The 25,005-nt window shown below is 41.5% G+C and overlaps 1 protein-coding gene across 3 annotated transcripts; it reads left to right on the plus strand.

Moving 5' to 3' along the window:
- Positions 1–604: 604 nt before the first annotated feature.
- Positions 605–24,330, plus strand: Slc26a2 (solute carrier family 26 member 2). 3 transcript variants are annotated; one of them, XM_087896028.1, is made up of 5 exons: positions 8,708–8,821; positions 12,677–12,797; positions 13,354–13,480; positions 15,893–16,615; positions 18,175–24,330. In XM_087896028.1, the coding sequence occupies exons 4-5, from the start codon at positions 15,917–15,919 to the stop codon at positions 19,693–19,695; spliced, it is 2,220 nt and encodes a 739-aa protein (XP_087752154.1). In that variant the 5' UTR covers positions 8,708–8,821; positions 12,677–12,797; positions 13,354–13,480; positions 15,893–15,916; the 3' UTR covers positions 19,696–24,330. The 3 variants fall into 3 exon arrangements, with proteins under 3 accessions (XP_048275276.3, XP_087752153.1, XP_087752154.1); XM_048419319.3 differs by lacking the exons at positions 8,708–8,821; positions 12,677–12,797 and adding an exon at positions 605–780; XM_087896027.1 differs by lacking the exon at positions 12,677–12,797 and having other exon boundaries at positions 8,707–8,821.
- Positions 24,331–25,005: the final 675 nt, after the last annotated feature.

Raw genomic sequence — 25,005 nt, forward strand, 5'->3', positions numbered from 1 at the left:
AAGAAAAAACTTTTGAAGCATTAATTATTTTAAAAGGAGAAAAATCATAATGCAATATTTTCTCAAGCTCTGAGGATCTCTCCTTTGTGTAGCAGAAATGAACAATGGTGGTCGTGCCAGCACAGAGACCATTTGATTTTTCTCCCTAATGCTCATGAAAAGCCAGGAAGGTGTCAAATAACAGTTGGGGTGAAATTTCATATCTATCTTTACTTTTCCATTGACACCCTTTAAAAGCACCTTCTGGTTACTGGGCTCTACAGAGAACGGAAAAAGTCCTGGGGCAAGAGCCTGTGGCCATTTGAAGCCTTCGGAGACGAGCTTGGGCTTGGGGAGGGTTCCTGCGAGCCCCGGGATCTTCTGCAGGCTGCTAGCGGAATCCCGGCTGGAGCCCAGGGAGTAGACGGCGGGATCCCCAGATAACTCACAGACCTTTGACGCGTGGCAGAGGGTCCAGAACAGCCAATCGCGAGAAAGCGAGCGACCGAGGGGCGGGGCGATCGCCGACCGGTCGGGGTGATTGGCTAGCAGTCGCGCCGCCAAGCCACGTGACTGCCACGCCGCTGGGCTCGCTGGGCTCCTTCCGCACCTTTCCACCGGTGGCAGTGGTGGGGGGCCGCCTCCTCGGGGCCGGGTAATGGGCGGGGACGGCGACCCGGGAATTAAAAGGAGGCTCGCAAGCGGCCGTGCCGCCTACACCCGCGCGGCAGCATCTCCGCAGCCCAGTCTTACGGGAAGACGCGCCTCGGAAGCCCGGGCTCGGCAGCCCGAAGCCTTAAGGTGAGGACCGGAGACGGGAGGGGAGCGCCGCTGCCAGCGGGGCGTCCGCAGTCAAATGGGACAGGTACTGCACTCCTCGCACCTGGCATACCTGCAGTAGGCTGGTATCCGTCCGGGATGGACGGAGGAGCCATCTCCACCTTCCACTCCTGGTTAGGTACAAAACTCAGTACAGAAATCCTTTTAAACTCTAGACTAGAGTTGGGATTCTTTCAGTGCTTAGGTGGACAGACACACTAAGAAGTCATCTAAAACGACCTGGCAAGTCTCTGGGAGAGCTAGTAAGTGAACCCCGCCTTTACTCCATGTGCAGCGTCAGGCTGCGTCCTTTTCTTTCATAACTTTGGGTTCACCAGTGATTTAGAAGCATCCACAGTCTAAGTTCTCTTTCTGACACTATACTAGTGTTAGTTTTCTTCCTCTTTGCCTCACGGTTCTTTTTGGTTATAGGGTTGCTGGGGATTGAACCTGAGGCTTCCCCCAAGTGTGCTTCTCAGCTATGCTCGTGGCCCTAACCCCATGATTCTTTATGGGGCATCCAGAACCAGTGTGATATACTGTGTTGGATATAAAAGAAATTCTTGTTTTTGAAAATTAGATCAGTAAAAAAAAAAAAAAAAGAAAGGTCATTTAAGAATTGCCGGAGACATGGGCTAATAACTATCATGTATTGCATAATACTTCTGACCTGTGTACTGTACTATTCTGAGATCTTCACTTGTACTGTACTATTCTGAGATCTTCACTTGTGTGAAGTACTGGTAATCTCTCCATTCTACAGGTCAGGAATTGATGCCGAGTAGGTTTTATCCAGTACCATAAAGCTGTTGAACAGTGGCTGGGATCCAATGGTTATCCGATCTCTCCTATTGATTTGCCAGCTTTGGTCCCAGACTCATTAGCTCCGCGTCACCCAGAATACAGAGGCTTCTGTTTCCTAGGATGTGCAGGGGCAGGCCCAAGAATCTGCATTTTTATCGGCAGTCTATGCAGAAAATCACCGTGTAGTACCGTGCTGTGCTGCCTCCTAGAGGAAAAGCGAGAGGTGACCATATGCAGGGCTTTGGAGATCTCCAAATTGTATTCTAGGGTAAGATTGAAAAGTCGATAGTATAAACTTTGAGTGAGCGAAAAACCCAAGTAGATGCTTAACGAACTATATAGAATGTTGATACAGTCTTGGTTATAGTATCTTGTACAAAGAGGTGCACGCACTTGGTGAGTTGGGTGAGAATAAAGGAAGTAACTCCCCTTTCTTCCCGGCAAAGCTCTATAACCATCATTCATCCACTTTACAAATACTTGTCAAACACTTACTAGGTGTTAGACAAACAATCTGAGATTACAGTTTAACATAAGTATAGCTGGAAAGGCTGGAAAGGCAGCTCAGTGCTTAAGAGGATGTACTGCTCCCATAGGGGACCTGAGTTAGGTTCCCAGGGCCTGATGGGTACCACACAACCACTTGTAACTGATAAGGGTCTGATACCCATTTCTGGACTCCTAGGGCATCCTCACTCACGCTCACATACACTTGTGCATGCATGCACATGTGTGCATACACATAGTTAGAATGAATTTTTAAGTCAATATATATGGGGGAAAACATCAAGCCAAAGAGAAGGGGGTGGCTCCAAGAGGCAGAGCTGGAGATGGCGGGGTGCTAATTTACATACTGTGTTTAGTAAGAAACTGCTTGGTAAGGTGACATTTGAGAGAAATAAAAAAAAAAAACGAGGTGTGAATTTAATTGAGGAAGGGCATTCCAGCTAGAAGAAAACAAACGAACAAACAAAACTATGGAAAAAGCGAGATCTTGGTTGGTTGAACTCATCTGGGATGCTATCATGTTAACCAGATTATAACACAGAGATAAATTTTATACTGTTGTTCCTACTGGAAAATGCAAGAATTTTAATGGTGCGTGCATATAATATAAAACAAATGGAGGGCTGAGACGATGGCTCAGTGAGTAAGAGGGCTGGTTATGCATGCAGGTGGACCATAGTTCAAATCCCCAAGACCCATGTCATAGTTAACTGTGACCACTGCAAGTGTCATTGGAGGCAGAAACGGGAGGATCTCAGGAGCCCACTGGCCCACCAGCCTAGTTAGCACTGTGAGCTTTGCGGTCAGTGAGAGCCCATTTCAGAAAATAAAGTAGAGGGTCATCAAGATCGTTTAGTGGTACAGGCAATTACTGCATAAGTCTGATTAGTGACTTCAACCCCCAGAACTCATGTAAAGGTAGAAGGAGGTAGAAAGTGAGAGCTGATTCCACAAAGTTGTCCCCCAGCCCACATACTCATGTGCCTGCACATGTACACATACAATAATGTTTAAAAAGGCATGTACAGTATAGTATGTATGTACATATATACATACACATGTGACTATAAATTTATTTTAATTCCTAACTAAAATATAACTGCATCATTTTCTCCCTTTGATTTCTTCCCTTCAAACCTTTGAACGCCCCCTTTACTTCCTCTCAAACTTTTGCCCTCTTTTTCTTTAACCGTTATTGTTACATAGATCTATAAATGTATAAACACAATGTACTCAGTTTGTTTAGTGTTACTTGCATATATATGATTTCATGGCTGGCCATTTGGTATTGGATAACCAATTTGGAGGCTCATCCCTGGGTAGACTAATTCTCCTTCCCTTGGCATTCCTTAGCTCCCTGTTGTTCTTTGTCGGCTCTTGTTTGTTGAGGTATTGGGTTCTCCATCATGTCTATGAGACAGTCACACAGCAGACTTGTTAGTGCCCTGGCTCTTACGGTCCTTCTGCCCCCTCTTCCACAATGTTCCCTTTGGTGAGGGGCGACAGCCACACTTCTCTGGACATAAGGATAAGTGTTTAGAATGAAGTTAGGAAGTATGTGGGATTAGTAAACTGGCAAGGAGATGCTGCTCTGAGATTCATGACTTTACTAGCCCTAGGTAGTTAGCTAGGGTGCAGTATCAGGCATACATTCCCCCTGCCAGCAGGCCTTGAGTCCAATTAGACGACTGTTGGTTACCACCAAGATATAAGTGCCATTATTGCACTTTTAAGGAGAGTGTGCTGTACTGATTGTGGTTGTGGGTCACAGGCCTCACAGCTGGGTAGGACTGGTTTCCCTCCTTTGGAAGCTTGCATGGATCCCCTGGGTCCTAGGTCTGAAGGACACAGTGTCTGCAGCAATAGGGACTTAACCTCCACTTTCTGGGATGCAACCAAGGGCAACACTTACATCTGTAGGCTACTGCCTGTATTTCCTTCTAGCAGGTTCAGTATTTCAGGTTTCACATTGAGGTCTTCAATCGTTTGGTCTCAGGTTTTGTGCAACATGACAGATATAGATCTAATTTCATTCTCTGGCATGTGGAGACTCAGTTCTCCACACCATTTTTGAGGATGCTGTCTTCAAGGTGTGTCTTGTGTAGGGCACGTGCTCAGTATGTATGAGGCCCTGGGTTCAAATCCCTACTCCACTCACTCCCCTCCCAAAGAAAATAAATGGATATATCAGGAAAAGGTTGCAACCCAGCAATGGCTAATTAGTATTTGTGGACTGCTGATTGGAACATGGATGCTCTGGGAAAACAAAATAGAGGCCATTGGATTTGCTCTTAGAGGGAAGACATTTAGTAGTAGACAGAAGCCTTGGCAGAATTTGGAGAAACGTATCCAAATTGTTGACCTCATATTGTTAAAAGACTGTCTCTTCCAGAGAAGCAGATCACACAGTGGTCATGAAATGGAGGGTCGTAGCTGTGTGTAGTGCCATAGTCCCAGCATTTGGGAGGCAAAGGCAGGTGGATCTCTGAGAGTTGGAGTCCTGCGTGCTCTACATAGCAAGTCCCAGGCCAGCCAGAGCTACATACTGAGACCCTGTCTCAAAAACAAATAAATTGATAAAATTTAGATCTAGGGTCAGTGAAGTGTTGAAGGTGTGCATATCTACAGCCTGTGAACGTAACAAAAACCTGAACTATTATCACATTGGTGCTATGTAGTCATACAGGTATTTCACATACTTTTTCATTAAAATTTCCTGTGAAAACTAAAAAACAAAAAGAATTATTTTGAGAGAGGGTGCATATGGGCGAAGGTTCTGGAGATCAAATGCCAGTCACTATATTTGGACATGACAATAGGGATAATAGTCTTTCTGTGCTATTCAGTTACCATATGGTTTACAAATTCTTCACCAAGGGGGCTCACAGGATATCTCAGTGGTTAAGAGCACATCCTACTCTTGCAGAAGACTCAAGCTTAGTTCCCAGCATCATGTTAGGCAGGTTGTGAGCTGCAACCACCTATAACTCCAGTTCCAGGGAGTCATATAGACTCTTCTGGCCTCTGTGAGCATCTGCCCTTGAGTGCACACACTCCCCACAAACACACACATATCTTTTAAAGTATTTTTAAAAATTCTTCATCCACATTGCAATGAAAAATATTAGACCTTTAAGCATTTTTAGTAGCTTAATCCAATACAAGACTATACCACATTCTGTTTACCTTTGCATGTATTGGTGGATAACTGAGTTATTTCCACCGTGGCTATGCTTTTGTGAACAATGATGATTAAAGGTTGGCAGGAAGGGTTCATATTTTACATTTTATACATTTATATATGTTTAGATATTTATATTTAGTGTTATTTTATGTTTAGTTAAACACTGCATCTTGAAAGCCCTTTCTCAGTTTCAAAGTTTTGAGGGTCTTTTTTTTTTCCTGCTCTTAGGTTAAGAATTTATGATTCCTGCCTGGCAAGGTAGAGCACGCCTTTAATCCCAGAACTCAGGAGGCAGAGGCAGCAGATCTCTGTGAGTTCAAGGTCAGCCTGTGTAGTGAGGGGCTGCAGGGCAGGCCTGCTTTTCGCCTCACCCGGCTCCCGCACGGCTAGCTTAGTCCCAGAAATAACAACACACAAATTGTATTCATTTAAGCACTGCCTGGCCCATTATCTCTAGAGAGTTAGTTACTGACTAACTCTCATATCTTGATATTAACCCATTTCTATTAATCTGTATCACACCACGAGGTGTGGCTTACCGGGAAAGATTCATCATGTCTGACCTGGTGGCTGGCTCCATGGCGTCTGGCTCATAGCCCTCTTCCCAGCATTTTGTTCTGTTTACTCCGCCTACCTAATTTTCTGTCCTATCAAGGGCCCAAGGCAGTCTCTTTATTGACCAATGAAAATAACACAATAGACAGATAACCCTCCTCCATCATTTCCCCTTTTTCTGTTTAAACAAAAAAGAAAGGCTTTCATTTTAACATAGTAAAATTACACATAGCAAAACAATTATCAAGCAAGAATTACAGTCACAATATTTATAACTATATCTTTATCATAATAATGGAAAACTATAACTATGACTATCCATTCTTCAACTCCATCAAAGACTCCAGAAGGATATAATATTACCTAAGTAAACAAGAAGTAAGCAACTTCCAAAACTCTAGAAATGACAGAGACATCTCGCTGCCTGGACAGTCACCCAAAGTTCCTCTGTATTGTTGGGGCACCCATCTTCGACCTTCAGGCCCATAATATCCAGAGACATTTCCATGAAGCAGGAAATTTCAAAGGCAGTTCAGTCACTATCTGCTGTGTCCTGCAGAATGTCTCGCAGACTCTTTCATGAATCAAGAACCTCGAAAGATCATCTCACCTTTAGGCAAGTTCAGCAGTCCTCTCTCTGCGGGTTCTGTGTCCAGTTTATACAACAGTCCAGGCAAGAGCAGTTTCTTGCCCAAAATGGCTATCAAACTCCATAAGGAGCCTCTTCGATGCCCATCTTTCTCTTGAAGTAGATTGGTGCTGCCAGGAGCAGACGTGTCTCATTGTCATGAAAAGTCCTAAGTTATTAAAACATTAAATGCCATGTTCTGTAGTCTTTGAAAGATATGGAGAATGTCTCTCTGAAATATATCTATGCACATCTAGAAAATCAAACTAACATTACTACAAGCTTGACTATTATCAATGATTATCCATTAACAACCTATATTTTTAATTATACATTGCATTTTTAAATGAACTATACAATCACAATACATCAATCAAGATCAGAAATATATATACATATAACAAAATTGACCTTAAAATCCATACCAATGAAATTATTCATATCTATACCATATCCCCCTTTAAATGTAAAAGAACATTTATAAACAATATTTGGGAATATGGACGTAGTTATTTCTCTCCAAACTTCTTCCTGCTGTATAGGGGCGCAGTTAATCAGGTCTTTCATGGTATAACCTGTCTGCCAGGTTCATCTCAGTCGGCAGTTGAGTGAAGTAATTTTTTGAGGGTGTTCACAGCAACCTTTCAGGAGGGCGTGATCTATCATACCATACTGGGATAGAAGCTATCCACAGGGTTTCATCCTCTGTGAAAACAAAAGAAGAACCTCCTTTCCAAAGTATCATATCCTTAGATCCAAATTCTGAAGTCAAGCTATTTTCAACATATCTATCTTGGATTAGTTCAGCAGCATTTATAAACAAATATCTTTTAGCAGCTGTTGCTCCTTCCTCAGCATTCAAACAATTCAAAGAGAGCATAATAGCATACAGTATCAAGATTCTCTGTGTATTTTCCATCTTTATGCAGCTTTATTTTTAACCTCTATTTTTTATTTTTACTTTTACTTTTTGACACAGATTCTCTGTATATCTTTGTCCTGGAATAACTCTGTAGACCAGGCTGTCCTTGAACTCACAGAGATCTGTCTGTCTCTGCTCCCCAGTGCTGGGATTAAAGGCGTGTGCTGCCACACCTTGAACTCAAAGATCCTTCTGTCTCTGCCTCCCAGGCATTGGGATTAAAGGTGTGTACCACCACACCTAACTACTCTCTTTTTAGTTTAAGAACTTTAGCTTTTATCCTGCATTTATTTGTAACACACTATAAACAATTTAGAGGTTTTCTTCGTCTTTGAATCTCTCTTTACTGTATATCTCTCTTTTTTTGACCACATGAGTCTTTAATTTAGCAAGCAATATCGGTAGGACTAAAGCCGTGGCTTTGACAGCTAGATCCAGTCCATTATTTTGCTTTCCATCATCATGGCTGAGGTACCAACCAGAGCTGTGTTTACTGCCACAACTCTATGGCGTTTCAAGGTCCTTGCCAGCAAGCAAGCTGCAGCATTCTGCTCACAGACCACACTCAGTCGGACTGCCTGCCTGAAAGAGTCAGAGTTTGCCCTGGCAGGACGGCCCAGAAAACCGGCATTTTAAAACAGCGCAGCGTTTTTCCTGCTACGACTGAAAACCGAAAAGCGTGCGTTCAGCTTTTCATCAATACCTTTTAAGTGTTTCACGGCAGGACCTCTTAATGTGCTACAAAGTTTTGCAGCTAAAGCTGAGTCAGGAAGCCTCTCTTAAATGAGAGCATTGCTTGCCTCTAGCAAGCAGAGCAGACCCGAGATATTGCTGCCACCAAGAAAACATGCTTTACTCTATTCTTTCCCAAACTTTCTCAAGCTTTCTGTGGATTCAGTTATCCACGTTGGCGCCATCTGTAGTGAGGGGCTGCAGGGCAGGCCTGCTTTTCGCCTCACCCGGCTCCCGCATGGCTAGCTTAACCCCAGAAATAATTACACATAAGTTGTATTCATTTAAATACTGCCTGGCCCATTATCTCTAGAGAGTTAGTTACTGACTAACTCTCATATCTTGATATTAACCCATTTCTATTAATCTGTATCACACCACGAGGTGTGGCTTACCGGGAAAGATTCATCATGTCTGACCTGGTGGCTGGCTCCATGGCGTCTGGCTCATAGCCCTCTTCCCAGCATTTTGTTCTGTTTACTCCGCCTACCTAATTTTCTGTCCTATCAAGGGCCCAAGGCAGTCTCTTTATTGACCAATGAAAATAACACAATAGACAGATAACCCTCCTCCATCAAGCCTGGTCTACAGAGCGAGTTCCAAGACAGTCAGGGCAACACAGAGAAACCCTGTCTCGACAAACCAAAAGCATTTTATAAATATATCAACATGGAAATGTAAAGAAGCCATCGTGAGTATCTGAGTCTTAGGTCTAACAAAAATGGCATTATTTCTGTTCTTTCTATGCCCTGTACTTTGTGTCCTCCTGAATCATCCAGGATTTGGTTAATCATGTGTGGCCAGTGCTGTAATGCTTGAGCTGCATCACTTCTCAGTGTGCAAAGGGAGAGCTCAGAACCTCGTGGTCTTTATACTTTGAGGGAAAAAAAAGTAGAAACGTGTTGTCTTTGAGAGGAAACCAAGTGACCATATAAAGGACGTTTTAAGAAGATGCTTCACGAAACTAGGCCTGAGTACTCAAAGAATCTGGGTCACTGTGAATCTCTTCTAGCTTCTCTTTCTCACCTTCATCAATGGTTTTCTTTGCAAGTACCTTTAGACCATTGGATCAGTACTGTAGCTCCTACCGCTAGCCTACACAGTCGAAGGGTTGCAGCTTTATAGCTGTTGGAAGAAGACCACTTGTTGGTTCCTGGCCGCTTAGCCCCAAAATAATCACACAGAAACTATATTATTTAAAACACTGCTTAGCCAATTACTTAAATATATTGGTATCTAGCTCTTACATCTAGAATTAACCCATCTCCATTATTTTATATTTTACTATGAGGCGCATGGCCTACCGGCAATGCTCCAACATCTGTCTTCAGCAGGGCTACATGGCTTCTCTCTGACTCGACCTTCTTTCTCCCAGCATTTAGTTTAGTTTTCCCACCTAGCTCTGTTCCCCTATAGCTCTGCTATAGGTCCAAAGCAGTTCCTTTATTAACCAATGATATTCACAGCATACAGAGGGGAATCCTACATTACCTCCTCTTTTCTGTCTAAATAAAAAGGTTTTTAACTTTAACATAGTAGAATTACATATACAAAACAGGTATCAAGCAAGAATTACAGTTACAATATTTATATCTACTTTATCTTTTATCATAACTAAGGAAAACTATAACTATAAATTCTTCAACTCCATCAAAGACTCCAGAAGAATATAATATGACCTAAGTAAACAGGAAGTACATTGTAAGCAACTTCCAAAACTCTAGAAAGGACAGAGACATCTTGCTGCCTGGACAGTCACTCAAAGTTCTTCTGTACCATTGGGGCATCCATCTTCAGCCTACAGACCCATAGTATTCAGCAGACTTTTCCACGAAGCAGGAAATTTCAAAGACAGTTCCAACAATATTGGCAGTTTTCAGTCACTTTCTTGTGTGTCCTGCAGTATGTCTAGTAGAGTCTTTTATGAAGCAGAAACCCCAAAGGATGGTCTCACCTTTAGGAAAATTCAGCAGTCATCTCTCTGTGGGTCCTTCATGTTTAGTTCATCAAGCAGTCCAGGCAAGAACAGTTTCTTGCCCAAATGGCTGGCAAACGCCTTAAAGAGCCTTTTTGATGCCCATCTTCCTCTTGAAGAAGTTTGGTGCTACCAGGAGCAGATGTGCCTCATTGTCATGAAAAGTCTTAAGTTCTTAAAATATTTAAATACCATATTCTGAATGTCTCTGAAAGATTTGAAGAATACCTAACTAGCTGAAATATATCTCTATATATCTAGAAAACCTAAGTAACATAACTACAATCTTGACTATTATAGATGATTATCTATTAACCTATATTTCTTAAATATACATTTTAAATGAGCTGCACAAGCATAATACCTTAATCAAGAACAGAAATATACATATAACGAAATTGACCTAAAACTTGTATCAATAGAGCAATATCCATACAAATGCAAATCTCTATAGCATATCCCCCTTTAAATATAAAGAAACATTTATAAACAATATTTGGGAATATGGGCATGATTTTTCTCCAAACTGCTTCCTGATGTTTATTGGATGAAGCAATTTTTTGAGTGTTCAGTTTTTTGGGTGTTCAAGGTGACCTTTCAGGGGATCTTGGTCCATCAAGCCTTATTAGTCTGGAATGATTCCACAGGTTCTCATCCTCTGTGGAAACAAAAGAACCTCTTTTCCAAAGAAACATATCCTTAGACCCAAATTCTGGAATCAAGATACCTATAAAAATATATATGTAGGTTTAGCTTAGCAGCCCATACAATGAAATTTCTCTCTGTACCTATCTCCTTTGCAGTCAAAAATTTTAAAGAAAACATAATAATACTCATAATCCAGACTCTGTGTGTATTTTCTGTCTTTATGTGGCTTATTTTTTATTCTGTTACTTTTTAATATTTTACTTTTTAATATTTAAATAGTAATATTTAACAATAATTAAATATTTAATATCTTTACTCCTTTAATTTATGACTGTCTGTACTGTCTCTTTAAAGACTTGGTTTTTTTAAACGATTTACTTCTTTTCCAACTCATACTTTTTTTTCTTCTCTCTTCCAAGCCTACGTATATTTATCCAACACTGTGATCCATTTAGAGGTCTTTTTTTTTTTAAATCTGGATTTGTCTTTGTTGCATATCTGTAATTATTTTCTGACCAGTAGCACTTCTTAAAATGCTAAGCACTTAAGAATCTAAGCTGCGACATTGCTAGAGTATATGGTACTTTCAGCTCCCTTGCCCATTCCAACATGGCAGAGCTGCTTACTGCTTCTGAGAGCCATGCACACCTCCCCACTTCCAGGCAGACAGCCATCAAGCAAGCCATAGCATGTTGCTCACAAACCCCATCCAAATATTCAGTCTCCTAAAAGAGCCAGAGGTCGCGCTGGCAGCACGGCCCAGAAAGCCAGCATTTCACAGTGGCTGTGGCTTTTTTCCTACTACCGCTGAGTCAGGAAAACCTCTCTTAAAGGAACTGCAATATTAAAGCCTTGCTTAACTCTGTTTTTTTGTTTGTTTGTTTGTTTTGTTTGTTTGTTTGTTTTGTTTTGTTTTGTTTTTCCTAGAATTCTGTCCCAAACTCTCTCAGGCTTTAAGTGGATTTTAGTCCACCACATTGGTGCCAATTTGTTGGAAGAAGAAAGAACCACTCATTGGTTCCTGGCCACTTAGCCCCGAAATAATCACACAGAAACTATATTGTTTAAAACACTGTTTGGCCAATTACTTAGGTGTATTGGTAGCTAGCTCTTACATCTAGAATTAACCCATCTCCATTATTTGATATTTTACCATGAGGCTCATGGCCTACCAGCAATGTTCCAGCATCTGTCTTCAGCAGGGCTACATGGCTTCTCTCTGACTCCGCCTCCTTTCTTCCATCATTCAGTTTAGTTTTCCCTGCCTAACTCTGTTCCCCTATAACTCTGATATAGGCTCAAAGCAGTTCCTTTATTAACCAGTGATATTCACAGCATACAGAGAGAAATCCCACATCATATAGTGTCATTTTTTGTTCTAAAAGAACAACTATCAGGATTTGATTCTCATGTCTAAAAGAGAGAGCCTAGAAGTTAGGAGCATTGATTGCTCTTCCAGAGGATTTAAATTTAGTTCTCACCATCCACATAATGACTTACAAGCTTCTGTAATCCCAGATTCAGGGGATGCAATGATGTCTTCTGAACTACTCAGGCAAGTGATACACAGTATACATGCACACAAAACACATGTACATGAGATGAAATAAAAATTAAAGCTGGGCATGGTGGTATACACCTTTAATGCCAGCACTTGTGAAGCAAAAGCAAGTGGATCTCTATGAGTTTGAGGTCAGCCTGGTCTCCATAACAAGGAACGTTCCAGTCAAAGCTACTATGTAATGGTTAAATTAAAAAAAAATTTTCCAAAATTGGTATATTTAAAGTTGAACACCATTCTAATAGATCTTTTTAATTTTAAAATCTCCCTATGGGGAGGGGGTGTCAAGCACATGAGTTCCTGCATGTGTGGGCACACGCTGATCTGCTGGCAATAAATTCAGTTGTCTTCATCTTTTAAAGGATTTTTCTTCCTGAGTGTGGATTTCTGGGTTAAAAGTTACTGCTTTCAAGAAATCATTTCCTGGTTCCATCAATTCCATCGATTCCAGGACATGTACTGTAATCCTGTCTCTGTCCCTGTGTAAGTGGTGTATGTCTGTCTTTTAAGTGTCCTCTGAGCAAGAGTGATAGATAAGTGCTGGGTTTGTCCTTCTGGGTTGTCTCGGGGTTCTCGGACCGCTCCTTCAGTGTTCATGAATGTTCAACAATTCTTGGCCATTAAACATTGAGATATTTCCTCTGCCCATTCTCTATCTTCCTCTAGATACTTTAATTCTGTGTTTAAATAATTTGATGTGTCACTCTTGGATATTCTGTTATAGTCAACTTTTTTTTTATTTTGTTAAATTGTTTTAAGTTTGGGTAAATTCTGTTGAGCTATCTTTCAAGTTGAGTCCATTGATTTTTTTTTTCTTTGATTCTGTCAAATTTACTGGCAACCTGATCAAAGGAATTCATCCATTCTATTGGCTTTCTCATTTTTATCACTTCTATTTGATTCTTAGTTTGTGTTTCTTAGATTTTTTTTATTTGTTTTTATTTTCCTTCTCTGTAATAGACATAGAGGTGACATTTGGGTCTGGTTGTTATTATTATTAGTAGTAGTAGTGTTCTAACATTTCTTTGTCTTATCTTAGGGTTAGAAAAGCACTTTGACCAAAGACTGCCCCAGACAGAAAATCACTCGATCAAGCTCAGGAAAACAGGAAGTGAGAAGACAGACACCGCATGAGACCAGCTCACTAACCATTTGACTTGCTCAGGGTCAGTAATCTTCTAAATCTGATTTTTTCTCCTTCTTTACTTCCTAAAGACCATCAGAATAATTATTGCTTTTCTCTTGTTCAACCTAAGTTAAGCAAATATGGGTAAGTTTTATGTATCTTGTGTTCTTGAATAGGGTATGGGCTCTTCAATTATATCATCTTGGTAATGACAGGTCTTTAGAACCTGACAAAGGTCCCTTTTCCTTCTGTCAATTCAAAACTTCCCAAGTCCTTCACCCATTTTCCTCTATTTGGGCATGGTCACAACGTATTCTTTGATTGATTTGAATGTGTCAGTAAACCTGCAATCTCAGTGTTACACTTGGTGGTGACCACATTGATGGACAGAATGGCATACCTTTCCTGCAGGAGCTTCATAGGGTCCTGCTTGATTAACAGATACAGACTGCCACAGGACCCAGAGGGAGACTGATTGATTTGAGCTAAAAGGATTGTTTGCTGCTGTTAGTAGCAATAGCATTTCAGCTGGATTTTACAAAATTGTTAAGTTCTTGACAGAGTGTGTATTGGGGGGGATTGTTGTTATTGTTGTTGCTTGAGACAGGATTTCTCTGTGTAGCATTGCCAGCTGTCCTGGGACTTGCTTTGTAGACCAGGCTGGCCTTGAAGATCCACCTGCCTCTGCCTCCCAAGTGCTAGAATTAAAGACATGACAGCACTACACCACCCAGCTCTAAGCTTTTCTTAGCTGGTAGGATCTTGCCCTGAAGTCATCACTCCCTGTATTCCATTTCTTAATCTGTTTATCTCCTTGAACACAGGATTTAGCTCCATTCCACTTGCTGGTCCTTTTTCTCCTCAAATTTTACATTTTGTATTTTTCCTTATTCAGCTTGCTTTTTTTCATTATAAATCTTCGTTAGAGTTAGCACTAATTACCACATGGCAGAGTCTATGCTAAGCTGTTTTGAGATTTCCACTGCCAAGGGAATTAATCTAAAATTGTTCCCTTTAGCTTTAGGTAGACTCTTTGGACAAGGGCAAAAAGCAGCCTCATTCTTCATCAAAATATTATAAGACCAGTCTCTAGGGCACATACTAACATTCTTTCCTCTGAAATATCTTGATCCCCACAGTTATTTGAACACCACTGTCTTCCATGCTTCACTAGGATGGCCCATTAAGCAGTGCTTAAAGCACTGTTTTCCTAACCCAAAGTCCCAAAGTCCAAATTCCTCCAAACAAAAACATGATCAGGCCTATCATAACAATACTCCAGTCCCTGGTACCAACTTCTGTCTTAGTTGGTGTTTTTATTGTTTTATTTTTTATTGTGAAGATTTCTTTTATTACTGTTGTTGTGAAGATATACCATGACTATGACGGCAACTCTTACAAGGGAAACATTTGATTGGGTTGGCTCGCTTACAATTTCAGAGGCATTATCATCATGGTAGGGAGCATGGCAGAGTGCAGCAGACATGGTGCAGGTTAAATCTGATCAGAAGGCAACTGGAAGTCAACTGAGACACTAGGCAGTACCCAGAGCATAGGAAGCCTCCCAAACCTGCCCCCACAGTACACACTTCCTTCAATAAGATCATAATCCAACAAAGCCAAAACTCCTAATAGTGCCACTCCTATGAGATTATGGGGACCAGTTATATTAAAACTACCATACTAAGCTAAGCTCACAGTTGATGTGGAACTAATTTGTGGTATAGTCATTGACAATTCACGATGCTCCTTCAGAAACCTGGTTCTTTTCCTATTGCTGTAAGATCTTTTGTTGTCTTTTTGTTGTTGGTATTTTCATCTTTTCATTTTGCTTTGTTTTCGTCTATTTTATAGTGGTAGATCCTTTGGCACTAGATTTGGAGTTTAGGGCCCAAAGATCTAGGTAGGGTCACTTGTGCATCTGCCAAGTGAAAATTCTGGGAAACATTACTTCTGTACCCAGCCTGTGAAGACCTTGGTAGCATATGGAAAGGAGAAAGGCTGCCCTGATAATATTTTTTGAGAAAAATCTTCAGGGAATCCAGGAAGATACAAAGGAAAATATTTAGTGTTCTTGAGAAGTTTTGAACCAACCCAGTGACTTTCTGTTTATAGTCTACTTCTGGCCTTTCTCCCTGACCTCTCTCGGGCCAGGACAGATGAGGCTCAGTAAAGGAGAAGATATTTGAGATATTTACCCCCAGGCTGGACATGATAGCCCATGCTTTTAATTCCAGTATGAAGGAGGCAAGTGATCTCTGAATTTTAGCTAGCTTGCTCTGCATAACAAGTTCCAGGTCAGCTAACACTATATAGTGAAACCCTGCCTCAAAAGAAAAAGCCTACCCCAAATGGAATTCTTTAACCCCCCAAATGGATTAGTAGGACTGCTAATATATGTGAGCACTGAGAACTAGTTTATAAGTTAACGTATATATTTTCTCTGGGGTAGGAAGTAAACCATCTGACTCCAAAAATGTCTTCAGAAAATAAAGAGCAACATGACTTTCCACCGAGAGACTTACCTGAAGAAGCCTTCAGTCTTCCATCTGAGGTCCCACTGGAGGCTCAAAGGGAATCAAGCACTGACTTCAAGCAGTTTGAGACCAATGATCGACGCAGACCTTATTGTAGGATTCACATGGAACCTCAGGAAAAGCCAGATATCAACATCAAAAAAGTTGTCATCAGAAAGCTGCAGAAGAGCTGCCAGTGTAGCCCAGCCAAAGTCAAAAATATGGTTTTTGATTTCATTCCTATTTTGCGGTGGCTCCCAAAATATAATCTTAAGAAAAACATTTTAGGCGATGTGATGTCTGGACTGATTGTGGGCATACTTTTGGTGCCCCAGTCTATTGCTTACTCCCTGTTGGCTGGCCAGAAGCCTATCTATGGTCTGTATACATCATTTTTTGCCAGCATCATTTATTGCGTGTTTGGTACCTCTCGCCACATCTCTGTGGGCATTTTTGGAATACTGTGCCTTATGATTGGTGAGGTAGTTGACCGAGAACTACATAAAGCCTGCCCTGACATTGCTGATACATCGTCTTCATTTGCAGTGACTTCAAATGGATGTGTGTCAGTAAACCAAACATTAGATGGACTTTGTACCAAAAGTTGTTATGCAATTAAAATTGGCACCACTGTGACCTTCATAGCTGGAGTTTATCAGGTGAGAAATGGCTGGGTGTGGTAGCCTAGCACTCAGGGGGCAGGGGCAGGAGTATCTCTGTATTTGAGGCAAGCCTGATTTCATAGCAAGTTCCAGGACTCCATGGTGACACACTCAGACACCAGGGAAGGACAAAGAATGAGGGAGAGACTTAACAATTGGTTATTTCTGGCAAAAGTAATCAATATACACAAATCTCTGGTGTGGGGGACTGTTAGGGTTGTAAAAAAAACCTACCATTTACTGAGTGCTGAAGATACGAATAGTAGAACCCAAAGGCAAACCGCACTGGTAAAATAGGGCTGGCTTTCCTGCCTGTTCCTAGGCAGCGACCAACAATCAGATATTTTTTCAATTAAAAAAAATATAGACCAGAACGGGTCCTCAGACCAACTAGTACAATTTTTAACTTTCTATGTTAGAAACACTGGGTTTGCTTAATATCATGTGTGGCTGATTATTAGCAAAATTACCATGAGTAGTCAGACAAAAGGGATAGATGGGGGAGGGATGGGGAAGGGGGAAGTGGGATGCCAGAGTCATTCAGATTACTGCCAGCTCCCCTCTTCCTTAAGAATAACTACTCTGTATAGCTCAATTTAAAAAGAAAATAAAAGAATAGCTACTCTAGTAAGAGACTTCTACTAAATTTAGTAGTTATCTTGGATTGATGAAGAGGGAGAGAAAATCTTGAGGGCCACTATTTGAACTAGCCAAGAGAAATGATTACAAAGTAGAATCCTCTCAAGTCTCCTATGGAACCTGATAATCTATTGATACAATTATGCCCCTGCCTTTTAGCATTAGACCTGTTCTGTATGTAGGCTTTGGAGCCAGGAAGAATAGTTGGCTTTCGTTGGTATGGATGAGGTGGGAGAAACAGAAGGAAGGAGGTGATGGTTGTCTTGCCTAGAGCCCATGTTGGTTCTCTTAGTATATCTCACCAAGGTGAGGAGGGGTAGTAGAATTTTGCGGACTAGAGTAGTATTGCTAGTTCAGAGGCATGACAGAGCATGATTCAGTTTTAATGTGAACTTAATTTTTCTAGCAGCTAAAATTTTACTTTCATTTGTATAGTGGTACATGCCTGTAATCCTAGCATTTGGGAGGGAGAGGCAGGAAGATCAGGAGTTTGGGGTCATCAAAGTTCAAGGCTATCTTGGGACCATGAGACCTTGCCTCCAAAAATAAAAATTAGAAACCTTCCATTTTATGATAATACTTTTTAATTTGGAGAAAATGTTTTCTTAAGTAGAAGAATTTCTCCAATTTGAGTTTGTATACATTTGTTTGGAACCTTGAAAGCAATCTGAACTATGTCCCAGCTTCAAATTATTGGATAAGGTGAAACCCCAAGTCCTCATTATAGGGAGGCTAGTGAGTGTGGCTTTAGGCCTTCCTTCCCTGCCTTGTGACATGAAAGAAAAGTCGTGTATGGTTGTGTTTCTTTTAGCTCTGACACTTTCTGGTCCTCTGGTTCGTCACAGTAGAGGAGGGCCAGGGTGGTAGGAGGCGCTCGTTCCCATCTCTGTTTAATGCTTGCATATGCTCTCTTCCAGGTAGCGATGGGCTTCTTTCAAGTGGGCTTTATCTCTGTCTACCTCTCAGATGCCTTGCTGAGTGGGTTTGTCACTGGTGCCTCTCTCACCGTTCTCACATCTCAGGCCAAGTACCTCCTCGGGCTGAAGCTTCCTCGGAGCAGTGGTGTAGGCTCGGTCATCACTACCTGGATCAATATCTTTAAAAACATCCCTAAGACCAATATCTGTGATCTCATCACCAGCCTGTTGTGCCTCCTGGTCCTTTTGCCAAGCAAAGAACTCAATGAACGCTTCAAGGCCAAGCTCAAGGCACCAATTCCAACCGAACTCATTGTCGTCGTGGCAGCCACATTAGCTTCTCATTTTGGAAAACTAAATGAGAATTACAATTCCAGTATTTCTGGACATATTCCCACTGGGTTTATGCCGCCCCAAGCACCAGACTGGAGCCTGATTCCTAATGTGGCTGTAGATGCAATAGCTATTTCTATCATTGGTTTTGCTACCACTGTATCTCTTTCTGAGATGTTTGCCAAGAAACATGGCTACACGGTCAAAGCAAATCAAGAAATGTACGCCATTGGCTTTTGCAATATCATCCCTTCCTTCTTCCACTGCATAACTACTAGTGCTGCTCTTGCGAAGACATTGGTTAAAGAATCAACAGGCTGCCAGTCCCAGCTGTCAGCAATCGTGACAGCCCTTGTTCTTTTGTTGGTCCTTCTGGTAATAGCTCCTTTATTCTACTCCCTTCAAAAATGTGTCCTTGGTGTCATCACTATTGTAAATCTCCGGGGTGCCCTTCTTAAATTTAGAGACCTGCCCAGGATGTGGAAGGTGAGCAGAATGGATACGGTTATCTGGTTTGTTACTATGCTGTCCTCCGCTCTGTTAAGCACCGAAATAGGCCTGCTTGTTGGGGTTTGTTTTTCTATGTTTTGTGTAATCCTCCGTACTCAGAAGCCAAAAGCTTCGCTGCTTGGTTTGGAAGAAGAGTCTGAAACCTTTGAATCCATTTCTGAGTACAAGAACCTTCAGACCAAGTCAGGCGTCAAGATTTTCCGCTTCATATCCCCTCTCTACTACATAAACAAAGAATCTTTTAAGTCAGCTTTGTACAAGAAAACTCTAAACCCAGTCTTGGTAAAGGCAGCTTGGAAGAAGGCAGCAAAGAAGAAACTCAAGGAGGAATCAGTGATTTTCAGTGGGGTCCAAGATGAAGTCTCGGTGCAGCTCTCCCACGACCCCTTGGAGCTGCACACGATCGTGATTGACTGCAGTGCGATTCAGTTTCTAGACACCGCGGGGATCCACACGCTGAAAGAAGTTCGCAGGGATTATGAAGCCGTTGGCATCCAGGTTTTACTGGCTCAGTGCAATCCTTCTGTGAGGGATTCCTTGACCAGAGGAGAGTACTGCAAAGAGGAAGAAGAAAGTCTTCTCTTCTATAGTCTGTCTGAAGCAGTGGCTTTTGCAGTGGACTCTCAGAAGCAGAAAGGGTCGCCTGCTCTCAATGGTCTGAGTCTTTCTGGTGACTGAGAAAGTAAATAAAAGGAAGAAGAGTGTCTTGCCCGTTTCAACATGCAACATTTTCTACCGTGAAAGGAGAAGTGGTACACACTTGAAATAGTTCCCCTTTGAAGCTAATAGCCTTTTGATATTCTCACGTGTGGTAGAGCTTAGAGTTGGGCAGAATCAAAAAGAAGAAAATGCTGTGGCTTCAGACTTTGATGCAGATAATCATTCTTGGGGTACAATATAAATGGGATGGAACTATAAAGCAGCCCCCAAACTTGGTCACCTTGCTTTAGGGACTGTACATCTGAACTCTGTCCTCCAGGAGGCAGAGAGCTGAAGTTGGGGTTTGCTTTACACACACTCGAGCCTTCACATGGCTCTGCGGAGCAGGGAAGAAAGACAGCGCCACTGGTCCTCCCTAGACGAGTTCCGTTCTCACTGTCTTTCTCTGTGTAAGATCTCTGGCTGGTAGTGGGAAATCGCATTTCTCCTCTCCTTCACACAGGAAGTGTGGCATAGTCTCCTACGAGAAGCTGGTCCTGACAGCCAGCCTGACACTGTACAGACCTCTACTGTAAACACTGATGTTTTAGTCATGCCTTTTTATTTAGAATAAGTAGGTAAGGAAAGAGTTCAAAGTGAGAGAGACAGTGGGAGTCTTTGTTCTTCAGCTCCATCTTTGTTTCTGAGAATCTGTCTTTACCGTAAGCTGTTTCCTCTTTGACTTAGCCTGGTGCTTTCTCCTGAACTCTGTCTTAAGTTGGTATTTCAGAATCAGTGGCAGTCTTGTCAGACAGACAAAGCAGAATATTGTCTCAGCAAGTTCTTGCAGCACTGTAAATGGACTTAGTAAATAGTCAAGGAGAGATTGAAAAAAAAAAAAAAAGAATGGCGGTTCCCCTTAGGAAATGCCACCACCAACAATAGTCCACCACACTGTGGTGTATTAGCTGGGCATTGGTAGTCTTTCGTAAGTGGCAGTAGCTGCATGCAGAAGGACTTGGAACTTTCACAGAATCTTAGTTTTACTGGTGTTTCATTCTTGGTGGCCACAGGTTAGGAATTGAGTAGTTTCTTCAGAAAAATATTTTGACAGGTGAGAAAAATAGTTCACCCAAGCAAGGCATACAGGACTAACCTTTGTGCGATTAAAGCACTTACTACCCACGTCATCAAAGTCACAATTGCCAAAGTACAAAATCGTATTTTAGCCTGTTCTAATATGCAAAACAATTTAAAATATTTAGGAGAAGCAAACTCTATATAACTAATGTATTGAGGTAGAATGCTTTTAAACATTACACACACACACACACACACACACACACACACACACACACACTCCAAAAACTGCTTCTGTTGTTTTTCTGTTGCCGTTACACTCCCGTTTGCTCATGTGAGAAATACCTTTCTGTTTTCCCAATAGAAGTTTTGAGTTTCTATCTTAGAGGTGTTTGTGCTGATAAAGACCACATTGTTGTGGTGTTTGATGTCCCTTGTGAACGCTCCCCTAGGAATTCAGAAGTGTTAACAGCCGCTTGCTTGTTCTTTCGCTTGGCTCTCTAGCTTTATGAACAATTGTAAGATCACAGTATCCTAGTCACTTTTTAAAAATCCCTCTTGCTCTTTCTTCAAGCCAGGTTGGAATTAAGAGTGTTACAGATGTTTAATTCTCAGTGAGAGACTAGTAGGTACATGTTAGTGGCAGCTGGAGAGATGCTCAGTAGTTAAAAGTACTTGTTACTCTTGCAGAGGACCCAAGTTCAGTTCCCACATTAGGCTGCTCACAGTCACCTGTAACTCCAGCTCCAGGGGGATTTCATCTTCACCTAACCCCTGTGGGGAACACACACACATTTTTTAAAGCATATGTTTAATCTGACTCTACAATCCATTCAGCACCAGCATAGAAAAGGAATTTAGTTCAGTGTTTAGAAAGTGTCTGTCCTTTGCCTGCATGTGAGTTTATAGTGTGGCTCTAATAGATTCTGGAGCCTTACATATGCATTAGCAAATTATTGAGTGATGTTCTGGTTTGTGTTTGTCCCACAAAAGCAAACAGGATCCTGCTTTTAATAGCCATTTTAAAAACATGATTGCCCTAGAATCTGTTGTAGCCATCTTTGGGTTGAGATCTTCCTAACATCAAGCATTAAAATTGATTTGATTGCTAATAATTGAAGGAATCAAATCTAGAACCAAAGTCTAATTTACCAGCAGCAGCAACAATAAAAAAAATTTTCATTTGCTTTTTGATGCTTTAAACCATTCATATAAGTTGTCTTGTTCACTCAGAACATTAGAGTATAACAGAGATATAAAACCCTGAATGTTGTTAAATGGCTGTCACTTAATTGAAATACAGAATGTACGTGTGTCTATTTGTATTTTATGAGAAGGCCTTATGTAGCACAGGCTGACCTCAAACATGCTAAATAGCTGGGGTGATTGTGAGCTTTTGGTTCTCCTCCCTCCTCCTCCAAGTGCTGGAGTGACAGGTGCATAGAGATGGAGTAGCTAGTGCATACGCAGACTTGCTACACAGAGAACACAGCTCAGGGGAGTAAAAGAGTAGATCACTGAAAACTATCTGTCTAGAAAGGAAGAGACCTGGCTAGACAGGGTCTATGTCCTGGTAAACCCCACATTTTGGATCAGGATTCAGAAGCATACCTCTAAGAGCAAAGTTAGAAAGCAGTTCTGTTTCTAGAAGGGGAGAGGCACAGGCTCACCAAAGCCCCAAAGAGCTAAGAAGCATATTCTCAGGTTGTAGCCAGAGTCTGGGCGGGCCTGCTCAGGAGTAGCCTGCTCAGGAGTAGCCTTCCCGGTGAGCTGAGTGGCTGCAGTGCTGTCTGTGCCTTAGACAGGGTAAGACTGGCAGGCGCCTAGTTAATTTTAAGCAGGGTCAATGGAACAGATATAATTTATATAAAAGCTTCCAGCACAGCAAATTGTGGACTTGGAGACTGCGTGGAGATGCTAGATGATCCATTAGACTAATGCTCCTGGCTACATTCTAGCACAAACAGCAGTCGTCTGCAGGCTGTTCCTGGCAGTGCGACATTGGAGAACACATTGCCAGTGTTAACCCCACTTTGCAAAGTACAAAGAGGAATGAAGTGGGTTTGGATTCGGGCTCTGAAGCCCCTATTAATATCCTTACTGAAGCTTTTCTTGTAGGTAATGACAGAGATGAGCTGAGGGTTCTCTGTATGGAAGTAAATGCTTCTTCAGATATCCCCAAATATCTGGGAGGCAGGTGTCCTAGATGGGACTTGGAGATGCTCTGTGGAGAGTGCCTGAGCTGAGATTCTGCTGAGGCTGGAGCAGGAGGCAGTGCTCGCCCCGCAGTGTGTTCAGGAAAGAGTCTATAGAAAAGTGGAATTCTCGAGTTGAGAAGCTTTATATTTTTACCCAGTCTTTTGATCTTTTTGTTCGTCCCCTCTTGGAATCTCTTCTTAATCCCAGCGATCCTTAATTTGAAGTTCGCTTTAAATTAAATTGCAGAATGGACGAAATGCTACTCAGAAAGCTGCTAGACTCTGTGGGCATGGTGGCCTATGAGGCACTTGGAGGCTGAGGCAGGAGGATTGTATCTTTGAGGCCAGCCTGAAATTATTGGTGAGACCTTGCCAAAAAAAGAAAAAGGAAAACTAGCTAGCATCGGAGACTTTTTGTCCTCCAATCCTTTTCTCTAAAATTTTAGATATTCATGGATGACAGTAAATTTGGGGGCTAAGTTTAAGCATGAAAATTACAATGGGACAGGATAAACAGTACAGCAGCTGGCTTTTTATAGACGATATCATAAATTAGAATACAGATGAATCACTTTGAGTTAAAAGTAAAAATGTAAGGCTTTTAAAATGGTAACTTAAAAATGGAGGCTTTGATGTAGAAGGGAACATTTTTAATACAGAAATTTTCATCATGGTAAGAACTATTTTTTTACTATAAGTATTTTGCAAATGAAATTTTAAAGTAAACCTGTTAAATACAATTAAAAAGTCAAGCAATACACTAGTTGATCTTTTTAGTATGTGTTTTGTACCTTATGACTTAATTTAAAATAATGTATTGAAGACTGCAGACTGGGCAGTGAGGGCATCAAAGCTTTGGATTGGAGACACTGCTTCTAAGTCTGTTGAAGCTGCTGGTCACAAAGGGTTTCCATTTGACACTTGAATAAACTTATCCTGCACTCTGTGCCTCATCTTCAGGAGGAAACAGAATCAAACAGCTCTTTCCTCTTCAGCGCAGTTCATTTGGGAAATTGGAGTACTCCCGATGCTATCATGGCTTCTGCTTCTCAGACGTGAGTGTGACTATTACCAGAACAGCCTACTTTCCCGCTTTGTACATGTTTACCTGTGCAGACAAATGGAGACAGCTGAATGCACCTGAATTCTCAGTTTTTACCCAAAAATGTTTAGCTGTCACCATCCTTTACCATTAGGGTCATACTTTATAGTAGGCTTTTTTAATTCAAGTAAGTGCCTTGATGTTGTTATTCATATATCATTGCTCAACCATCCTTCAGAACAAAAATAAGGTATTTCTTGTTGGAAGGAGGGGTTGTTAATCATTTTGTAAGGGCTACATGTTTGAGATCTCAAGTGCCATTTCTTTTGTTAATAAATTATCACTGTAATAAAATATTACTGTGTCTAAATTATTTTGGTGCCGGGGGTTCTGACTGAAACATTTAGATACTGGTGAATTTGATTTAAAAAATTTTAACTTTTATGTTTTGGGATGTTACCAGCATTATATATTTGTGCTATAAACATGCACTGCCCACAGAGGCCAGATGGGGGCATCAGACTTAAAATGGTTGCTGGGCATTGAACCTTGGTTCTTTGGAAGAGCAGCCAATGCTCTTAACCATCTGAACCATCTCTCTAGTCCCAGGTACCAGTGAATTTGAAAGTGCTATCTTTGTTATGGTGATGCAAGCTTGCTTCCCCAGCACTTAAGGAGATAGAGGCAGGGGCAGGTTGATAGAAAGATCAAGGTTGTTGTAGTAATTCATTCTGCCAATAGCTTTGGGGTACTGGCCTTAGGGCGTGGCTTTTTGTCTGCAGATGTGATCTCTTCAAAGGAAAGAGACAAGTTGCATGCTCTCTTGGGTTGTGAAGACCTCTTTTAGGCTGCTTGAAGCAGTGTGTGTAGCTGGCTCCTGGCTCCCTTGGGCAGAACAGAAGGACTTTGCAACAGATCATACCTTGTCCTATATCCTTGAGCCTGTTTTCCCCATAGCATCCCCTAATAAATGTATAAATATATATATGAATATATATGTGCTTCTCGTAACAGTTATCTCAATAAATA

This window comes from Myodes glareolus, chromosome 13 (genome assembly GCF_982192425.1).
Source record: "Myodes glareolus chromosome 13, mMyoGla1.1, whole genome shotgun sequence".
Classification (NCBI taxonomy): Eukaryota; Metazoa; Chordata; class Mammalia; order Rodentia; family Cricetidae; genus Myodes; species Myodes glareolus.

Coding starts and splice junctions, on each gene's coding strand:
- Slc26a2 (XM_048419319.3), top strand. CDS start 15,917: ATGTCTTCAGAAAATAAAGAGCAACATGACTTTCCACCGAGAGACTTA. Junction 16,616..18,174: donor TCATAGCTGGAGTTTATCAG/GTGAGAAATGGC, acceptor GCTCTCTTCCAG/GTAGCGATGGGCTTCTTTCA.